General features: G+C 41.9%; 1 protein-coding gene across 1 annotated transcript in view; it reads right to left on the bottom strand.

The window, feature by feature from the left end:
* The window catches only part of LOC147712270 (uncharacterized), a 53176-nt gene that overhangs the window by 5453 nt on the left and 31880 nt on the right, over positions 1 to 15843 (bottom strand). The window contains exons 9-13 of the mRNA XM_086919611.1: positions 14390 to 14599; positions 10256 to 10465; positions 6122 to 6331; positions 1986 to 2195; positions 1293 to 1354 (exon numbers count right to left, since the gene is read on the bottom strand). Of these exons, the coding sequence (XP_086775737.1) occupies positions 1293 to 1354; positions 1986 to 2195; positions 6122 to 6331; positions 10256 to 10465; positions 14390 to 14599 (902 nt within the window). The remainder of the gene's footprint in view (positions 1 to 1292; positions 1355 to 1985; positions 2196 to 6121; positions 6332 to 10255; positions 10466 to 14389; positions 14600 to 15843) is intronic.

The raw sequence follows: 15843 nt of genomic DNA, 5'->3' as shown, positions 1-15843 counted from the left end.
GCGGAGGACATCCTGTTGGAGATGGGTTATCTCCTCATCGCGACGTTGAGCCGCCGTCTCCACAGTATCGACCCGTTCGCCCAGGCCCTCGACTTCCCTGCACACCTCCCGGACCTCTCCAGCCACTTCGGTCTTAAGAGTCTGAAATTCCTCCTTGAGGGAGGTGAATAAGTCCTCCATGAAGGACCGCGTGACCGGCGGCTCGCTCGCAGTTGCGTCTGTTGATGCCCGGGAGGCCCCCGGGGACGGCTGCGTCCTGTCGCGTAGTTGCTGGGACCTGCCGAGCATTTCCGGCAAGGTGCGATCTCCCCGTGCCGCGCCACGTCTTCCAGTCATCTTGGGGCCCGGCAAAGCCCAGGGTTAGTTGCTGTAGGCGAGCGCCACCGCTCGCGGGCACCAGATGTGAGGCCCTCGCCGAGGACAAGGGTAGTGCGTCACAGGCGACAAAATGGCGGTCCGGGCATGGGCAAGACGGCCCTCGGGCCAGCAGGGCAGGCAGCAATGTCCGAAGAGTAGGCCTCCCGTCTCGTGCTCCCAGGGAGGGCAGCAGATGAGCTGGCGCCAGAACTAGTCGAGGCTCCCGTGTGAGAAGGGATCGGGCAGGGGTCACTGGGCTCAGCCACACAAAGACAAGATGGCGGGAGGGTGGGACCCAAGAAGGCAGCCCGGGCCAGCAAGTCCGTGGGCAACTCTCAAATGATAACGGGTCCGGAGAGTGTGAAACCGGTGCCTCCCTCCATCACCAGTTGATTTGCCCGGCTCGGGCACTGCTCGAACTCCGCCATCCAGCGCCTCCGGGCGCGGAGTTCGCAAGGCGTCGCCCTTCGAGACCCCGGGCAGTGGGGGGATCGCCGGTACAGGGCTAAGGTCCGTCGCCCAGCAATGGTGCCTGCCACCAGGGCACCGGCCAGGAAGCCACCTCACTCCGCGGAGTCCGTCTAGGCCGCTCCTTCGGGATCTCCGGCGTTCCGCTTTTCAGCACTCGGGCCAGCCAAGGCGCGCGGACAGCGCCGCACTACGCTCCGCCTCCAGGCTCTTCTCCTCGGGGCGACCCGGGCTCTAATCCTCGGAGCGATCTCCAAATAAACTTTTCGGGAACTTCCCCCGGGGCCCCAGAAGTCAAAGTGGCACCGAAATGTGCCCCAGGAGCTCCGGCACAGTTCTCTCGCCCGCAGTGCAGCCGCGGGGGGAGAGAGGCGCAGGAATCGGGGCTCGAGCTGAGCCGGGCCGGAGGAGCTACGGGAGGAAGCGTCCGCTCACCCCGCCATCTTGGCCACGCCCCCTGTTGTTGCTTTTAACTCTGTTGATACTGTTGACAATGATGTTGTTGTAGGAGACTTCGTTGTTCCTGATTCTGTTGGAAAGCAAACACAAATCTTTGTTCATATAATTACATTGAAACATTAGTGGAAAGGAAAACTATTAGGTTAGTAGTTAAAACACTGTTCACAGATAATTTATCAGAATGTATCTGGGATATCCTTGTAGACATTGTATAAAAAGCAAACACCAACGTTTTACAATCTGTAATTAGCAGAAATATAGCATGCAAAATAGACGAAAAATGTGTCCAGTAATGAATGACAGAACTATAGATAATTTATGAAGTTGAACAGTAAAACATTTATTGTGAGCAGATTTTTGGAGAAATAGGGTTTGCAGAAAAATGAATGATATGTATCATCAAGCTTCCTCCTCTTCCAGCCTATAGTGTATAGCTTTTAATTCTATTTTGGTACATTCAAATGCCACTTTTTGATTCTCCTCTTCCAGTCAATCATAGGTCCATCTACATCTGCTTCCTCTTACACATAACAAGTTTGTCACTCATCTAATTTCAAGTAATTCACTTTACCTCACTGCGGGGTACATTCCTACAAATAACCTAATTGTGCATCCCACTGCCTGGACATTGCTTTACAACATAATCAACTATACAAAAGTACCATGACCATGGCATGTGATCTGTAAGAATTTGAAGTTACCTTCTGGTGTGGTGCTTGTTATCTTTTCGGTTGTCGGTAATGTTGTTGCTGTTGTAGGTGTTATTAATGTAGTTTTTATTGTAGTGGGTGTTGTTGGGGTTGTTAATGTTGTGGGTGATATTGTCGATGCTGTTACTGTTGTTGTTGCTTTTAACTCTGTTGATACTGTTGACAATGATGTTGTTGTAGGAGACTTCGTTGTTCCTGATTCTGTTGGAAAGCAAACACAAATCTTTGTTCATATAATTACATTGAAACATTAGTGAGTAAGTAAAAAGTAATTAATAATTTTCTTAAACGTGCAAATGCAAATTGGCTTAGTGCTAAAGTGGAGAACTCGAAAAGGATCAGTCAGAAATTTTAGCGTCGCTGTTCTGCCAAGGAGGTTGGAGGGAGCTCGAGCATCGCTATTGTGACAAGGAGCTTGCGAAAAAGCGTTTCTTAACTAGTTTCCTGAAGCCTTGGTAACTTCCCTGCCCTCTTTAGGCCAAACAACAAGAAAGCGTTTGGACTTCAATCACTAAGGCTGAGACATAATTCAACAATAAACAACTGAATGCCAATACTGATATGAAATTCACCTCTCAATGGCAACACATTGAAATGAAACAACCTTCGTGTGGCCAATTGTGTGTACATAATATGAAAAGAATTGAAAAATCTATGGGAGTTCTTTAAACTTATTTGTTTGGCCTACAGTTTAATTGTATATTTTTTGATTGGATATTGTTTTGACATTGTGTAAAGTTGGCAGGGTGTAGGGCTGCTGAAATGTGTGGGGAGTGGGAGTAGTGAATGTTTGTGAAAGTATGCTAGAAAAGGTTCCATGAAATGAGTGTGAAAGTGATGTGAAGCTGGGTTGTTGAATGCTCTAAAAGGAGATTTATTGTGGTGTGGTGAGAGAAAAAAACTTTTTCATAAGATTTAATTGTGCCCATGGAATTCATACTTGTGATGATGTTTATGATAGGATTCTGATTGAAATGAAAGCAGAGGTTTTGTGGCTACATTGTTTAATTTTAATGTGTTGCAGTTGAGAGGTGAATTGCATATCAATATTGGCATTCTCTTAAGGCTAAAGGCAAGGAGTTCAAAGGTTTGCTGCCAAGATGGTAGAGACTCCTGTCTCCCCATCTGACTTTCTTTATCCTAGGAACTTTGAGCAGGTGGGCTGAGGATGAGCGTAAGGCTTGCTGAGAACAGCACCGAAGTAAGTTGGATCTGTGGTAGTTCGCTCCCTTACCGTACAGGACATTATGAATGAGGCACAGGGCTTCAAATGTTATCCTATGGCATGTCCCGATTGGCATAATTAATTTATTTAGAAGTCCCTAGTAAAGTGGACTCTATGTGCCCGGAGCCTGTACATGCTACAAGAGGGCCTGCAGCACTGATTGTATCCTCCACTTCAGTCGCCCTTTAAAACATGTCACAGGCCTGCCATTGCAGAGTCTATGTCCGCAGTTTTAACTGCCATTTCAGCCTGGCAAGTTAACCCCCTTGCCAGGCCCAAACATTCTTTTTAGTACAAATATGTCACCCTAAAGTTAGGCCCTAACAATCCTCAAGGGTAGGGTGCAGGTTATTTAAATGTTGGACATGTACTTTCACGTTTTACATGTCCAGGTAGTGAAAAACACTTAAATACGTTTTTCACTACTGAAAGGGCTATCTTTCTCACAGGTTAACATTGGGATTACCTTATTACATCTTACAAGTGTAATTTACAATTGGGACAAGATGGATATTTCGAGTTTGGTGTCTTTAGATTCACAATTTAAAATCACAACTTATGGTGAAGTTGTATTTTAAATTGTAAGTTCGGAAATGCCACTTTTAGAAAGTTGGCATTTTCCTACTTTAACCATTGTGTGCCTCTACCTGCTTCTGAATACACCTCTGGGATGGGTGACAGATGGCTTTGTGCATTTCCTCTAGACAGTCACAAACACAGGGACCTGAGGTGTGCCATTCACATGCTGATGGCCCAGCACCAGGCTATTGGGTCTTCATGGGCTGGGTAAAAGGGAGGAACTTACTTTTGCACTTGAATAGGGATGTGCTTGTCCCCACACAAAATGCAGCATACCCCACTGTAGTGCGTCTGAATTCAGGGCAAAAAGGGTATAGGCCTTGTGTGCTTCAAAGGCCTTTCTTTCAAGCCTGCCTCCAGTTCGAAGGCACAAGTCCTGGACCCCTCAGACTCCCAACTCAGTACACATTGGTCCCAAGGAGACACTGCCAGGGAGAAAGACTGATGTGCTGCTGACAGGCTGACACCCTACTAGATGTGCTGGACTCCTGCTCCACTGTGCCTGCTGGACTCATACCCTGGAGATGGGCAACAATACAGGACAGAAATGTATGACTCGAAACCAATGCATCGACTACAAATCTTTGATCGATGACAACGCATTGTCTCCTCTGCTCCATGCAGCTGCTCTTCAATGTTGATGCTTTTTCTCCGTAAAGGTACTGTTTGAGCGGGGCCTGCATGGCTTCGAATTGGACCTGCGTCCCATCATTGTCAGCTTGACTTTAAGATTTGACTCTGCCCAGCAGGTGTTTTACTGTTTTACTATATTAAGAGTTGTCCAAATCTTTACACATTGCCTCTTAAATTAAGCTTGCCTGCCCTGTGTCAAGCGAACAGAGGTTGCGCACAGGTTTATTTAGGGTGTGTATCTGACTTACCCTGACTAGAGCCGTGGTACCTACTTGGACAGATGCATACCTCTGCCAACTAGAGACCCCCATTTCTACAAAACTCGAATAGGAAATGCTATCATCACCTGTAGTGAGAAGTGCCATCTTGGATTTGTAATAGTGTGTGAACATCTGTGACTCTATAGATGCGCTCCGCCATCTTGGAATCAGAGGCCAAGTGACCATGATTTCTCTATCTCCAATTAAGTTCTGTTTGTCCCAGCCTTTAAGTTCCATATTGTCCTCCTCTTACTGGAATCTGTCAACCTCTTTCCACAGGCTCTTAGAGTTGTGCAGACCCTATCTGTCTGAAGGTCCTGACACAGAGTTGAAGAGTAACCACATTAATGAAGGTTGAAATAAGCAGATATCAGATACCTGGCAGAAGGTGGATGCATACCACCAAGAGAACAGCACAGCAATATCTGATTTCAGAATGGTTGGATGCATGGCTTGTTTCATCCAATTAAAAATAAAAGAGTAACAGTATTTAAATATTGATGGTAATATTACATTTGAAGACAAAAACTTTATCATGCAATTTGCAGTTTATAGAGGCTCACTATATTAATTAAAACTGCCTTGGATTCTTAAGTCTTGGGCTCTCACACACCCCTTTTAAACACAAAACACTTAGAACAAATCATAGGAAATAAAAAAAAACTTTCCTTTTGATAGAAGGTTTCATGCTTCTGTTCTACCTTACTTTCTTTCATCAACAGTCTGTTATTATAACTCTAATATTGTCCATTCATGTAAAAAACATAAATACATGAGCGTATATTAGTTATGTTGGAAGAAACATGCTAAAATCCATCTACACAATTACAATAAATGCATTATTTGAACACCTTCAAAGGAAAACTATTAGGTTAGTAGTTAAAACACTGTTCACAGATAATTTATCAGAATGTATCTGGGATATCCTTGTAGACATTGTATAAAAAGCAAACACCAACATTTTACAATCTGTAATTAGCAGAAATATAGCATGCAAAATAGACGAAAAATGTGTCCAGTAATGAATGACAGAACTATAGATAATTTATGAAGTTGAACAGTAAAACATTTATTGTGAGCAGATTTTTGGAGAAATAGGGTTTGCAGAAAAATGAATGATATGTATCATCAAGCTTCCTCCTCTTCCAGCCTATTGTGTATAGCTTTTAATTCTATTTTGGTACATTCAAATGCCACTTTTTGATTCTCCTCTTCCAGTCAATCATAGGTCCATCTACATCTGCTTCATCTTACACATAACAAGTTTGTCACTCATCTAATTTCAAGTAATTCACTTTACCTCACTGCGGGGTACATTCCTACAAATAACCTAATTGTGCATCCCACTGCCTGGACATTGCTTTACAACATAATCAACTATACAAAAGTACCATGACCATGGCATGTGATCTGTAAGAATTTGAAGTTACCTTCTGGTGTGGTGCTTGTTATCTTTTCGGTTGTCGGTAATGTTGTTGCTGTTGTAGGTGTTATTAATGTAGTTTTTATTGTAGTGGGTGTTGTTGGGGTTGTTAATGTTGTGGGTGATATTGTCGATGCTGTTACTGTTGTTGTTGCTTTTAACTCTGTTGATACTGTTGACAATGATGTTGTTGTAGGAGACTTCGTTGTTCCTGATTCTGTTGGAAAGCAAACACAAATCTTTGTTCATATAATTACATTGAAACATTAGTGAGTAAGTAAAAAGTAATTAATAATTTTCTTAAACGTGCAAATGCAAATTGGCTTAGTGCTAAAGTGGAGAACTCGAAAAGGATCAGTCAGAAATTTTAGCGTCGCTGTTCTGCCAAGGAGGTTGGAGGGAGCTCGAGCATCGCTATTGTGACAAGGAGCTTGCGAAAAAGCGTTTTTTAACTAGTTTCCTGAAGCCTTGGTAACTTCCCTGCCCTCTTTAGGCCAAACAACAAGAAAGCGTTTGGACTTCAATCACTAAGGCTGAGACATAATTCAACAATAAACAACTGAATGCCAATACTGATATGAAATTCACCTCTCAATGGCAACACATTGAAATGAAACAACCTTTGTGTGGCCAATTGTGTGTACATAATATGAAAAGAATTGAAAAATCTATGGGAGTTCTTTAAACTTATTTGTTTGGCCTACAGTTTAATTGTATATTTTTTGATTGGATATTGTTTTGACATTGTGTAAAGTTGGCAGGGTGTAGGGCTGCTGAAATGTGTGGGGAGTGGGAGTAGTGAATGTTTGTGAAAGTATGCTAGAAAAGGTTCCATGAAATGAGTGTGAAAGTGATGTGAAGCTGGGTTGTTGAATGCTATAAAAGGAGATTTATTGTGGAGTGGTGAGAGAAAAAAACTTTTTCATAAGATTTAATTGTGCCCATGGAATTCATACTTGTGATGATGTTTATGATAGGATTCTGATTGAAATGAAAGCAGAGGTTTTGTGGCTACATTGTTTAATTTTAATGTGTTGCAGTTGAGAGGTGAATTGCATATCAATATTGGCATTCTCTTAAGGCTAAAGGCAAGGAGTTCAAAGGTTTGCTGCCAAGATGGTAGAGACTCCTGTCTCCCCATCTGACTTTCTTTATCCTAGGAACTTTGAGCAGGTGGGCTGAGGATGAGCGTAAGGCTTGCTGAGAACAGCACCGAAGTAAGTTGGATCTGTGGTAGTTCGCTCCCTTACCGTACAGGACATTATGAATGAGGCACAGGGCTTCAAATGTTATCCTATGGCATGTCCCGATTGGCATAATTAATTTATTTAGAAGTCCCTAGTAAAGTGGACTCTATGTGCCCGGAGCCTGTACATGCTACAAGTGGGCCTGCAGCACTGATTGTATCCTCCACTTCAGTCGCCCTTTAAAACATGTCACAGGCCTGCCATTGCAGAGTCTATGTCCGCAGTTTTAACTGCCATTTCAGCCTGGCAAGTTAACCCCCTTGCCAGGCCCAAACATTCTTTTTAGTACAAATATGTCACCCTAAAGTTAGGCCCTAACAATCCTCAAGGGTAGGGTGCAGGTTATTTAAATGTTGGACATGTACTTTCACGTTTTACATGTCCAGGTAGTGAAAAACAGTTAAATACGTTTTTCACTACTGAAAGGGCTATCTTTCTCACAGGTTAACATTGGGATTACCTTATTACATCTTACAAGTGTAATTTACAATTGGGACAAGATGGATATTTCGAGTTTGGTGTCTTTAGATTCACAATTTAAAATCACAACTTATGGTGAAGTTGTATTTTAAATTGTAAGTTCGGAAATGCCACTTTTAGAAAGTTGGCATTTTCCTACTTTAACCATTGTGTGCCTCTACCTGCTTCTGAATACACCTCTGGGGTGGGTGACAGATGGCTTTGTGCATTTCCTCTAGACAGTCACAAACACAGGGACCTGAGGTGTGCCATTCACATGCTGATGGCCCAGCACCAGGCTATTGGGTCTTCATGGGCTGGGTAAAAGGGAGGAACTTACTTTTGCACTTGAATAGGGATGTGCTTGTCCCCACACAAAATGCAGCATACCCCACTGTAGTGCGTCTGAATTCAGGGCAAAAAGGGTATAGGCCTTGTGTGCTTCAAAGGCCTTTCTTTCAAGCCTGCCTCCAGTTCGAAGGCACAAGTCCTGGACCCCTCAGACTCCCAACTCAGTACACATTGGTCCCAAGGAGACACTGCCAGGGAGAAAGACTGATGTGCTGCTGACAGGCTGACACCCTACTAGATGTGCTGGACTCCTGCTCCACTGTGCCTGCTGGACTCATACCCTGGAGATGGGCAACAATACAGGACAGAAATGTATGACTCGAAACCAATGCATCGACTACAAATCTTTGATCGATGACAACGCATTGTCTCCTCTGCTCCATGCAGCTGCTCTTCAATGTTGATGCTTTTTCTCCGTAAAGGTACTGTTTGAGCGGGGCCTGCATGGCTTCGAATTGGACCTGCGTCCCATCATGGTCAGCTTGACTTTAAGATTTGACTCTGCCCAGCAGGTGTTTTACTGTTTTACTATATTAAGAGTTGTCCAAATCTTTACACATTGCCTCTTAAATTAATCTTGCCTGCCCTGTGTCAAGCGAACAGAGGTTGCGCACAGGTTTATTTAGGGTGTGTATCTGACTTACCCTGACTAGAGCCGTGGTACCTACTTGGACAGATGCATACCTCTGCCAACTAGAGACCCCCATTTCTACAAGACTCGAATAGGAAATGCTATCATCACCTGTAGTAAGAAGTGCCATCTTGGATTTGTAATAGTGTGTGAACATCTGTGACTCTATAGATGCGCTCCGCCATCTTGGAATCAGAGGCCAAGTGACCATGATTTCTCTATCTCCAATTAAGTTCTGTTTGCCCCAGCCTTTAAGTTCTATATTGTCCTTCTCTTACTGGAATCTGTCAACCTCTTTCCACAGGCTCTTAGAGTTGTGCAGACCCTATCTGTCTGAAGGTCCTGACACAGAGTTGAAGAGTAACCACATTAATGAAGGTTGAAATAAGCAGATATCAGATAGCTGGCAGAAGGTGGATGCATACCACCAAGAGAACAGCACAGCAATATCTGATTTCAGAATGGTTGGATGCATGGCTTGTTTCATCTAATTAAAAATAAAAGAGTAACAGTATTTAAATAGTGATGGTAATATTACATTTGAAGACAAAAACTTTATCATGCAATTTGCAGTTTGTAGAGGCTCACTATGTTAATTAAAACTGCCTTGGATTCTTAAGTCTGGGCTCTCACACACCCCTTTTAAACACAAAACACTTAGAACAAATCATAGGAAATAAAAAAAAACACCTTTCCTTTTGATAGGTTTCATGCATCTGCTCTACCTTACTTTCTTTCATCAACAGTCTGTTATTATAACTCTAATATTGTCCATTCATGTAAAAAACATAAATACATGAGCGTATATGAGTTATGTTGGAAGAAACATGCTAAAATCCATTTACACAATTAAAATAAATGCATTATTTGAACACCTTCAAAGGAAAGCTATTAGGTTAGTAGTTAAAACACTGTTCACAGATAATTTATCAGAATGTATCTGGGATATCCTTGTAGACATTGTATAAAAAGCAAACACCAACGTTTTACAATCTGTAATTAGCAGAAATTGGCATGCAAAATAGACGAAAAATGTGTCCAGTAATGAATGACAGAACTATAGATAATTTATGAAGTTGAACAGTAAAACATTTATCGTGAGCAGATTTTTGGAGAAATAGGGTTTGCAGAAAAATGAATGATATGTATCATCAAGCTTCCTCCTCTTCCAGCCTATAGTGTATAGCTTTTAATTCTATTTTGGTACATTCAAATGCCACTTTTAGATTCTCCTCTTCCAGTCAATCATAGGTCCATCTACATCTGCTTCATCTTACACATAGCAAGTTTGTCACTCATCTAATTTCAAGTAATTCACTTTACCTCACTGCGGGGTACATTCCTACAAATAACCTAATTGTGCATCCCACTGCCTGAACATTGCTTTACAACATAATCAACTATACAAAAGTACCATGACCGTGGCATGTGATCTGTAAGAATTTGAAGTTACCTTCTGGTGTGGTGCTTGTTATCTTTTCGGTTGTCGGTAATGTTGTTGCTGTTGTAGGTGTTATTAATGTAGTTGTTATTGTAGTGGGCGTTGTTGGGGTTGTTAATGTTGTGGGTGATATTGTCGATGCTGTTACTGTTGTTGTTGCTTTTAACTCTGTTGATACTGTTGACAATGATGTTGTTGTAGGAGACTTCGTTGTTCCTGATTCTGTTGGAAAGCAAACACAAATCTTTGTTCATATAATTACATTGAAACATTAGTGAGTAAGTAAAAAGTAATTAATAATTTTCTAAAACGTGCAAATGCAAAGTGGCTTAGCGCTAAAGTGGAGAACTCGAAAAGGATCAGTCAGAAATGTTAGCGTCGCTGTTCTGCCAAGGAGGTTGGAGGGAGCTCGAGCATCGCTATTGTGACAAGGAGCTTGAGAAAAAGCATTTCTTAACTAGTTTCCTGAAGCCTTGGTAACTTCCCTGCCCTCTTTAGGCCAAACAACAAGAAAGCGTTTGGACTTCAATCACTAAGGCTGAGACATAATTCAACAATAAACAACTGAATGCCAATACTGATATGCAATTCACCTCTCAATGGCAACACATTGAAATGAAACAACCTTCGTGTGGCCAATTGTGTGAACATAATATGAAAAAAATTGAAAAATCTATGGGAGTTCTTTAAACTTATTTGTTTGGCCTCTAGTTTAATTGTATAGTTTTTTGATTGGATATTGTTTTGACATTGTGTAAAGTGGGCAGGGTGTAGGGCTGCTGGAATGTGTGGGGAGTGGGAGTAGTGAATGTTTGTGAAAGTATGCTAGAAAAGGTTCCATGAAATGAGTGTGAAAGTGATGTGAAGCTGGGTTGTTGAATGCTCTAAAAGGAGATTTATTGTGGTGTGGTGAGAGAAAAAAACTTTTTCATGTGATTTAATTGTGCCCACGGAATTCATACTTGTGATGATGTTTATGATAGGATTCTGATTGAAATGAAAGCAGAGGTTTTGTGGCTACATTGTTTAATTTTAATGTGTTGCAGTTGAGAGGTGAATTGCATATCAATATTGGCATTCTCTTAAGGCTAAAGGCAAGGAGTTCAAAGGTTTGCTGCCAAGATGGTAGAGACTCCTGTCTCCCCATCTGACTTTCTTTATCCTAGGAACTTTGAGCAGGTGGGCTGAGGATGAGCGTAAGGCTTGCTGAGAACAGCACCGAAGTAAGTTGGATCTGTGGTAGTTCGCTCCCTTACCGTACAGGACATTACGAATGAGGCACAGGGCTTCAAATGTTATCCTATGGCATTTCCCTATTGGCATAATTAATTTATTTAGAAGTCCCTAGTAAAGTGGACTCTATGTGCCCGGAGCCTGTACATGCTACAAGTGGGCCTGCAGCACTGATTGTACCCTCCACTTCAGTCGCCCTTTAAAACATGTCACAGGCCTGCCATTGCAGAGTCTATGTCCGCAGTTTTAACTGCATTTCAGCCTGGCAAGCTAACCCCCTTGCCAGGCCCAAACCTTCTTTTTAGTACAAATATGTCACCCTAAAGTTAGGCCCTAACAATCCTCAAGGGTAGGGTGCAGGTTATTTAAATGTTGGACATGTACTTTCACGTTTTACATGTCCAGGTAGTGAAAAACACTTAAATACGTTTTTCACTACTGAAAGGGCTATCTTTCTCACAGGTTAACATTGGGATTACCTTATTACATCTTACAAGTGTAATTTACAATTGGGACAAGATGGATATTTCGAGTTTGGTGTCTTTAGATTCACAATTTAAAACCGCAACTTATGGTGAAGTTGTATTTTAAATTGTAAGTTCGAAAATGCCACTTTTAGAAAGTTGGCATTTTCCTACTTTAACCATTGTGTGCCTCTACCTGCTTCTGAATACACCTCTGGGGTGGGTGACAGATGGCTTTGTGCATTTCCTCTAGACAGTCACAAGCACAGGGACCTGAGGTGTGCCATTCACATGCTGATGGCCCAGCACCAGGCTATTGGGTCTTCATGGGCTGGGTAAAAGGGAGGAACTTACTTTTGCACTTGAATAGGGATGTGCTTGTCCCCACACAAAATGCAGCATACCCCACTGTAGTGCGTCTGAAGTCAGGGCAAAAAGGGTATAGGCCTTGTGTGCTTCAAAGGCCTTTCTTTCAAGTCTGCCTCCAGTTCGAAGGCACAAGTACTGGACCCCTCAGACTCCCAACTCAGTACACATTGGTCCCAAGGAGATACTGCCAGGGAGAAAGACTGATGTGCTGCTGACAGGCTGACACCCTACTGATTTGCTGGACTCCTGCTCCACTGTGCCTGCTGGACTCATACCCTGGAGATGGGCAACAATACAGGACAGAAATGTGTGACTCGAAACCAATGCATCGACTACAAATCTTTGATCGATGACAACGCATTGTCTCCTCTGCTCCATGCAGCTGCTCTTCAATGTTGATGCTTTTTCTCCGTAAAGGTACTGTTTGAGCGGGGCCTGCATGGCTCCGAATTGGACCTGCGTCCCATCATGGTCAGCTTGACTTTTAGAATTGACTCTGCCCAGCAGGTGTTTTACTGTTTTACTATATTAAGAGTTGTCCAAATCTTTACACATTGCCTCTTAAATTAAGCTTGCCTGCCCTGTGTCAAGCGAACAGAGGTTGCGCACAGGTTTATTTAGGGTGTGTATCTGACTTACCCTGACTAGAGCCGTGGTACCTACTTGGACAGATGCATACCTCTGCCAACTAGAGACCCCCATTTCTACAAGACTCGAATAGGAAATGCTATCATCACCTGTAGTGAGAAGTGCCATCTTGGATTTGTAATAGTGTGTGAACATCTGTGACTCTATAGATGCGCTCCGCCATCTTGGAATCAGAGGCCAAGTGACCATGATTTCTCTATCTCCAATTAAGTTCTGTTTGCCCCAGCCTTTAAGTTCTATGTTGTCCTTCTCTTACTGGAATCTGTCAACCTCTTTCCACAGGCTCTTAGAGTTGTGCAGACCCGATCTGTCTGATGGTCCTGACACAGAGTTGAAGAGTAACCACATTAATGAAGGTTGAAATAAGCAGATATCAGATAGCTGGCAGAAGGTGGATGCATACCACCAGGAGAACAGCATAGCAATATCTGATTTCAGAATGGTTGGATGCATGGCGTGTTTCATCTAATTAAAAATAAAAGAGTAACAGTATTTAAATAGTGATGGTAATATTACATTTGAAGACAAAAACTTTATCATGCAATTTGCAGTTTGTAGAGGCTCACTATGTTAATTAAAACTGCCTTGGATTCTTAAGTCTGGGCTCTCACACACCCCTTTTAAACACAAAACACTTAGAACAAATCATAGGAAATAAAAAAAAACACCTTTCCTTTTGATAGGTTTCATGCATCTGCTCTACCTTACTTTCTTTCATCAACAGTCTGTTATTATAACTCTAATAATGTCCATTCATGTAAAAAGCATAAATACATGAGCGTATATGAGTTATGTTGGAAGAAACATGCTAAAATCCATCTACACAATTAAAATAAATGCATTATTTGAACACCTTCAAAGAAAAACTATTAGGTTAGTAGTTAAAACACTGTTCAAAGATAATTTATCAGACTGTATCTGGGATATCCTTGTAGACATTGTATAAAAAGCAAACACCAATGTTTTACAATCTGTAATTAGCAGAAATATAGCATGCAAAATAGACGAAAAATTTGTCCAGTAATGAATGACAGAACTATAGATAATTTATGAAGTTGAACAGTAAAACATTTATCGTGAGCAGATTTTTGGAGAAATAGGGTTTGCAGAAAAATGAATGATATGTATCATCAAGCTTCCTCCTCTTCCAGCCTATAGTGTATAGCTTTTAATTCTATTTTGGTACATTAAAATGCCACTTTTTGATTCTCCTCTTCCAGTCAATCATAGGTCCATCTACATCTGCTTCATCTTACACATAACAAGTTTGTCACTCATCTAATTTCAAGTAATTCTTTTTACCTCACTGCGGGGTACATTCCTACAAATAACCTAATTGTGCATCCCACTGCCTGGCCATTGCTTTACAACATAATCAACTATACAAAAGTACCATGACCGTGGCATGTGATCTGTAAGAATTTGAAGTTACCTTCTGGTGTGGTGCTTGTTATCTTTTCTGTTGTCGGTAATGTTGTTGCTGTTGTAGGTGTTATTAATGTAGTTGTTACTGTAGTGGGTGTTGTTGGGGTTGTTAATGTTGTGGGTGATATTGTCGATGCTGTTACTGTTGTTGTTGCTTTTAACTCTGTTGATACTGTTGACAATGATGTTGTTGTAGGAGACTTCGTTGTTCCTGATTCTGTTGGAAAGCAAACACAAATCTTTGTTCATATAATTAAATTGAAACATTAGTGAGTAAGTAAAAAGTAATTAATAATTTTCTAAAACGTGCAAATGCAAAGTGGCTTAGCGCTAAAGTGGAGAACTCGAAAAGGATCAGTCAGAAATGTTAGCGTCGCTGTTCTGCCAAGGAGGTTGGAGGGAGCTCGAGCATCGCTATTGTGACAAGGAGCTTGAGAAAAAGCGTTTCTTAACTAGTTTCCTGAAGCCTTGGTAACTTCCCTGCCCTCTTTAGGCCAAACAACAAGAAAGCGTTTGGACTTCAATCACTTAGGCTGAGACATAATTCAACAATAAGCAACTGAATGCCAATACTGATATGCAATTCACCTCTCAATGGCAACACATTGAAATGAAACAACCTTTGTGTGGCCAATTGTGTGAACATAATATGAAAAAAATTGACAAATCTATGGGAGATCTTTAAACTTATTTGTTTGGCCTACAGTTTAATTGTATAGTTTTTTGATTGGATATTGTTTTGACATTGTGTAAAGTGGGCAGGGTGTAGGGCTGCTGGAATGTGTGAGGAGTGGGAGTAGTGAATGTTTGTGAAAGTATGCTAGAAAAGGTTCCATGAAATGAGTGTGAAAGTGATGTGAAGCTGGGTTGTTGAATGCTCTAAAAGGAGATTTATTGTGGTGTGGTGAGAGAAAAAAACTTTTTCATGTGATTTAATTGTGCCCAGGGAATTCATACTTGTGATGATGTTTATGATAGGATTCTGATTGAAATGAAAGCAGAGGTTTTGTGGCTACATTGTTTAATTTTAATGTGTTGCAGTTGAGAGGTGAATTGCATATCAATATTGGCATTCTCTTAAGGCTAAAGGCAAGGAGTTCAAAGGTTTGTTGCCAAGATGGTAGAGACTCCTGTCTCCCCATCTGACTTTCTTTATCCTAGGAACTTTGAGCAGGTGGGCTGAGGATGAGCGTAAGGCTTGCTGAGAACAGCACCGAAGTAAGTTGGATCTGTGGTAGTTCGCTCCCTCACCGTACAGGACATTACGAATGAGGCACAGGGCTTCAAATGTTATCCTATGGCATGTCCCTATTGGCATATTTAATTTATTTAGAAGTCCCTAGTAAAGTGGACTCTATTTGCCCGGAGCCTGTACATGCTACAAGTGGGCCTGCAGCACTGATTGTACCCTCCACTTCAGTCGCCCTTTAAAACATGTCACAGGCCTGCCATTGCAGAGTC

This window comes from Lissotriton vulgaris, chromosome 5, assembly GCF_964263255.1.
Source record: "Lissotriton vulgaris chromosome 5, aLisVul1.2, whole genome shotgun sequence".
NCBI lineage: Eukaryota > Metazoa > Chordata > Amphibia > Caudata > Salamandridae > Lissotriton > Lissotriton vulgaris.
This window is presented reverse-complemented; position numbering and strand designations above follow the sequence as displayed.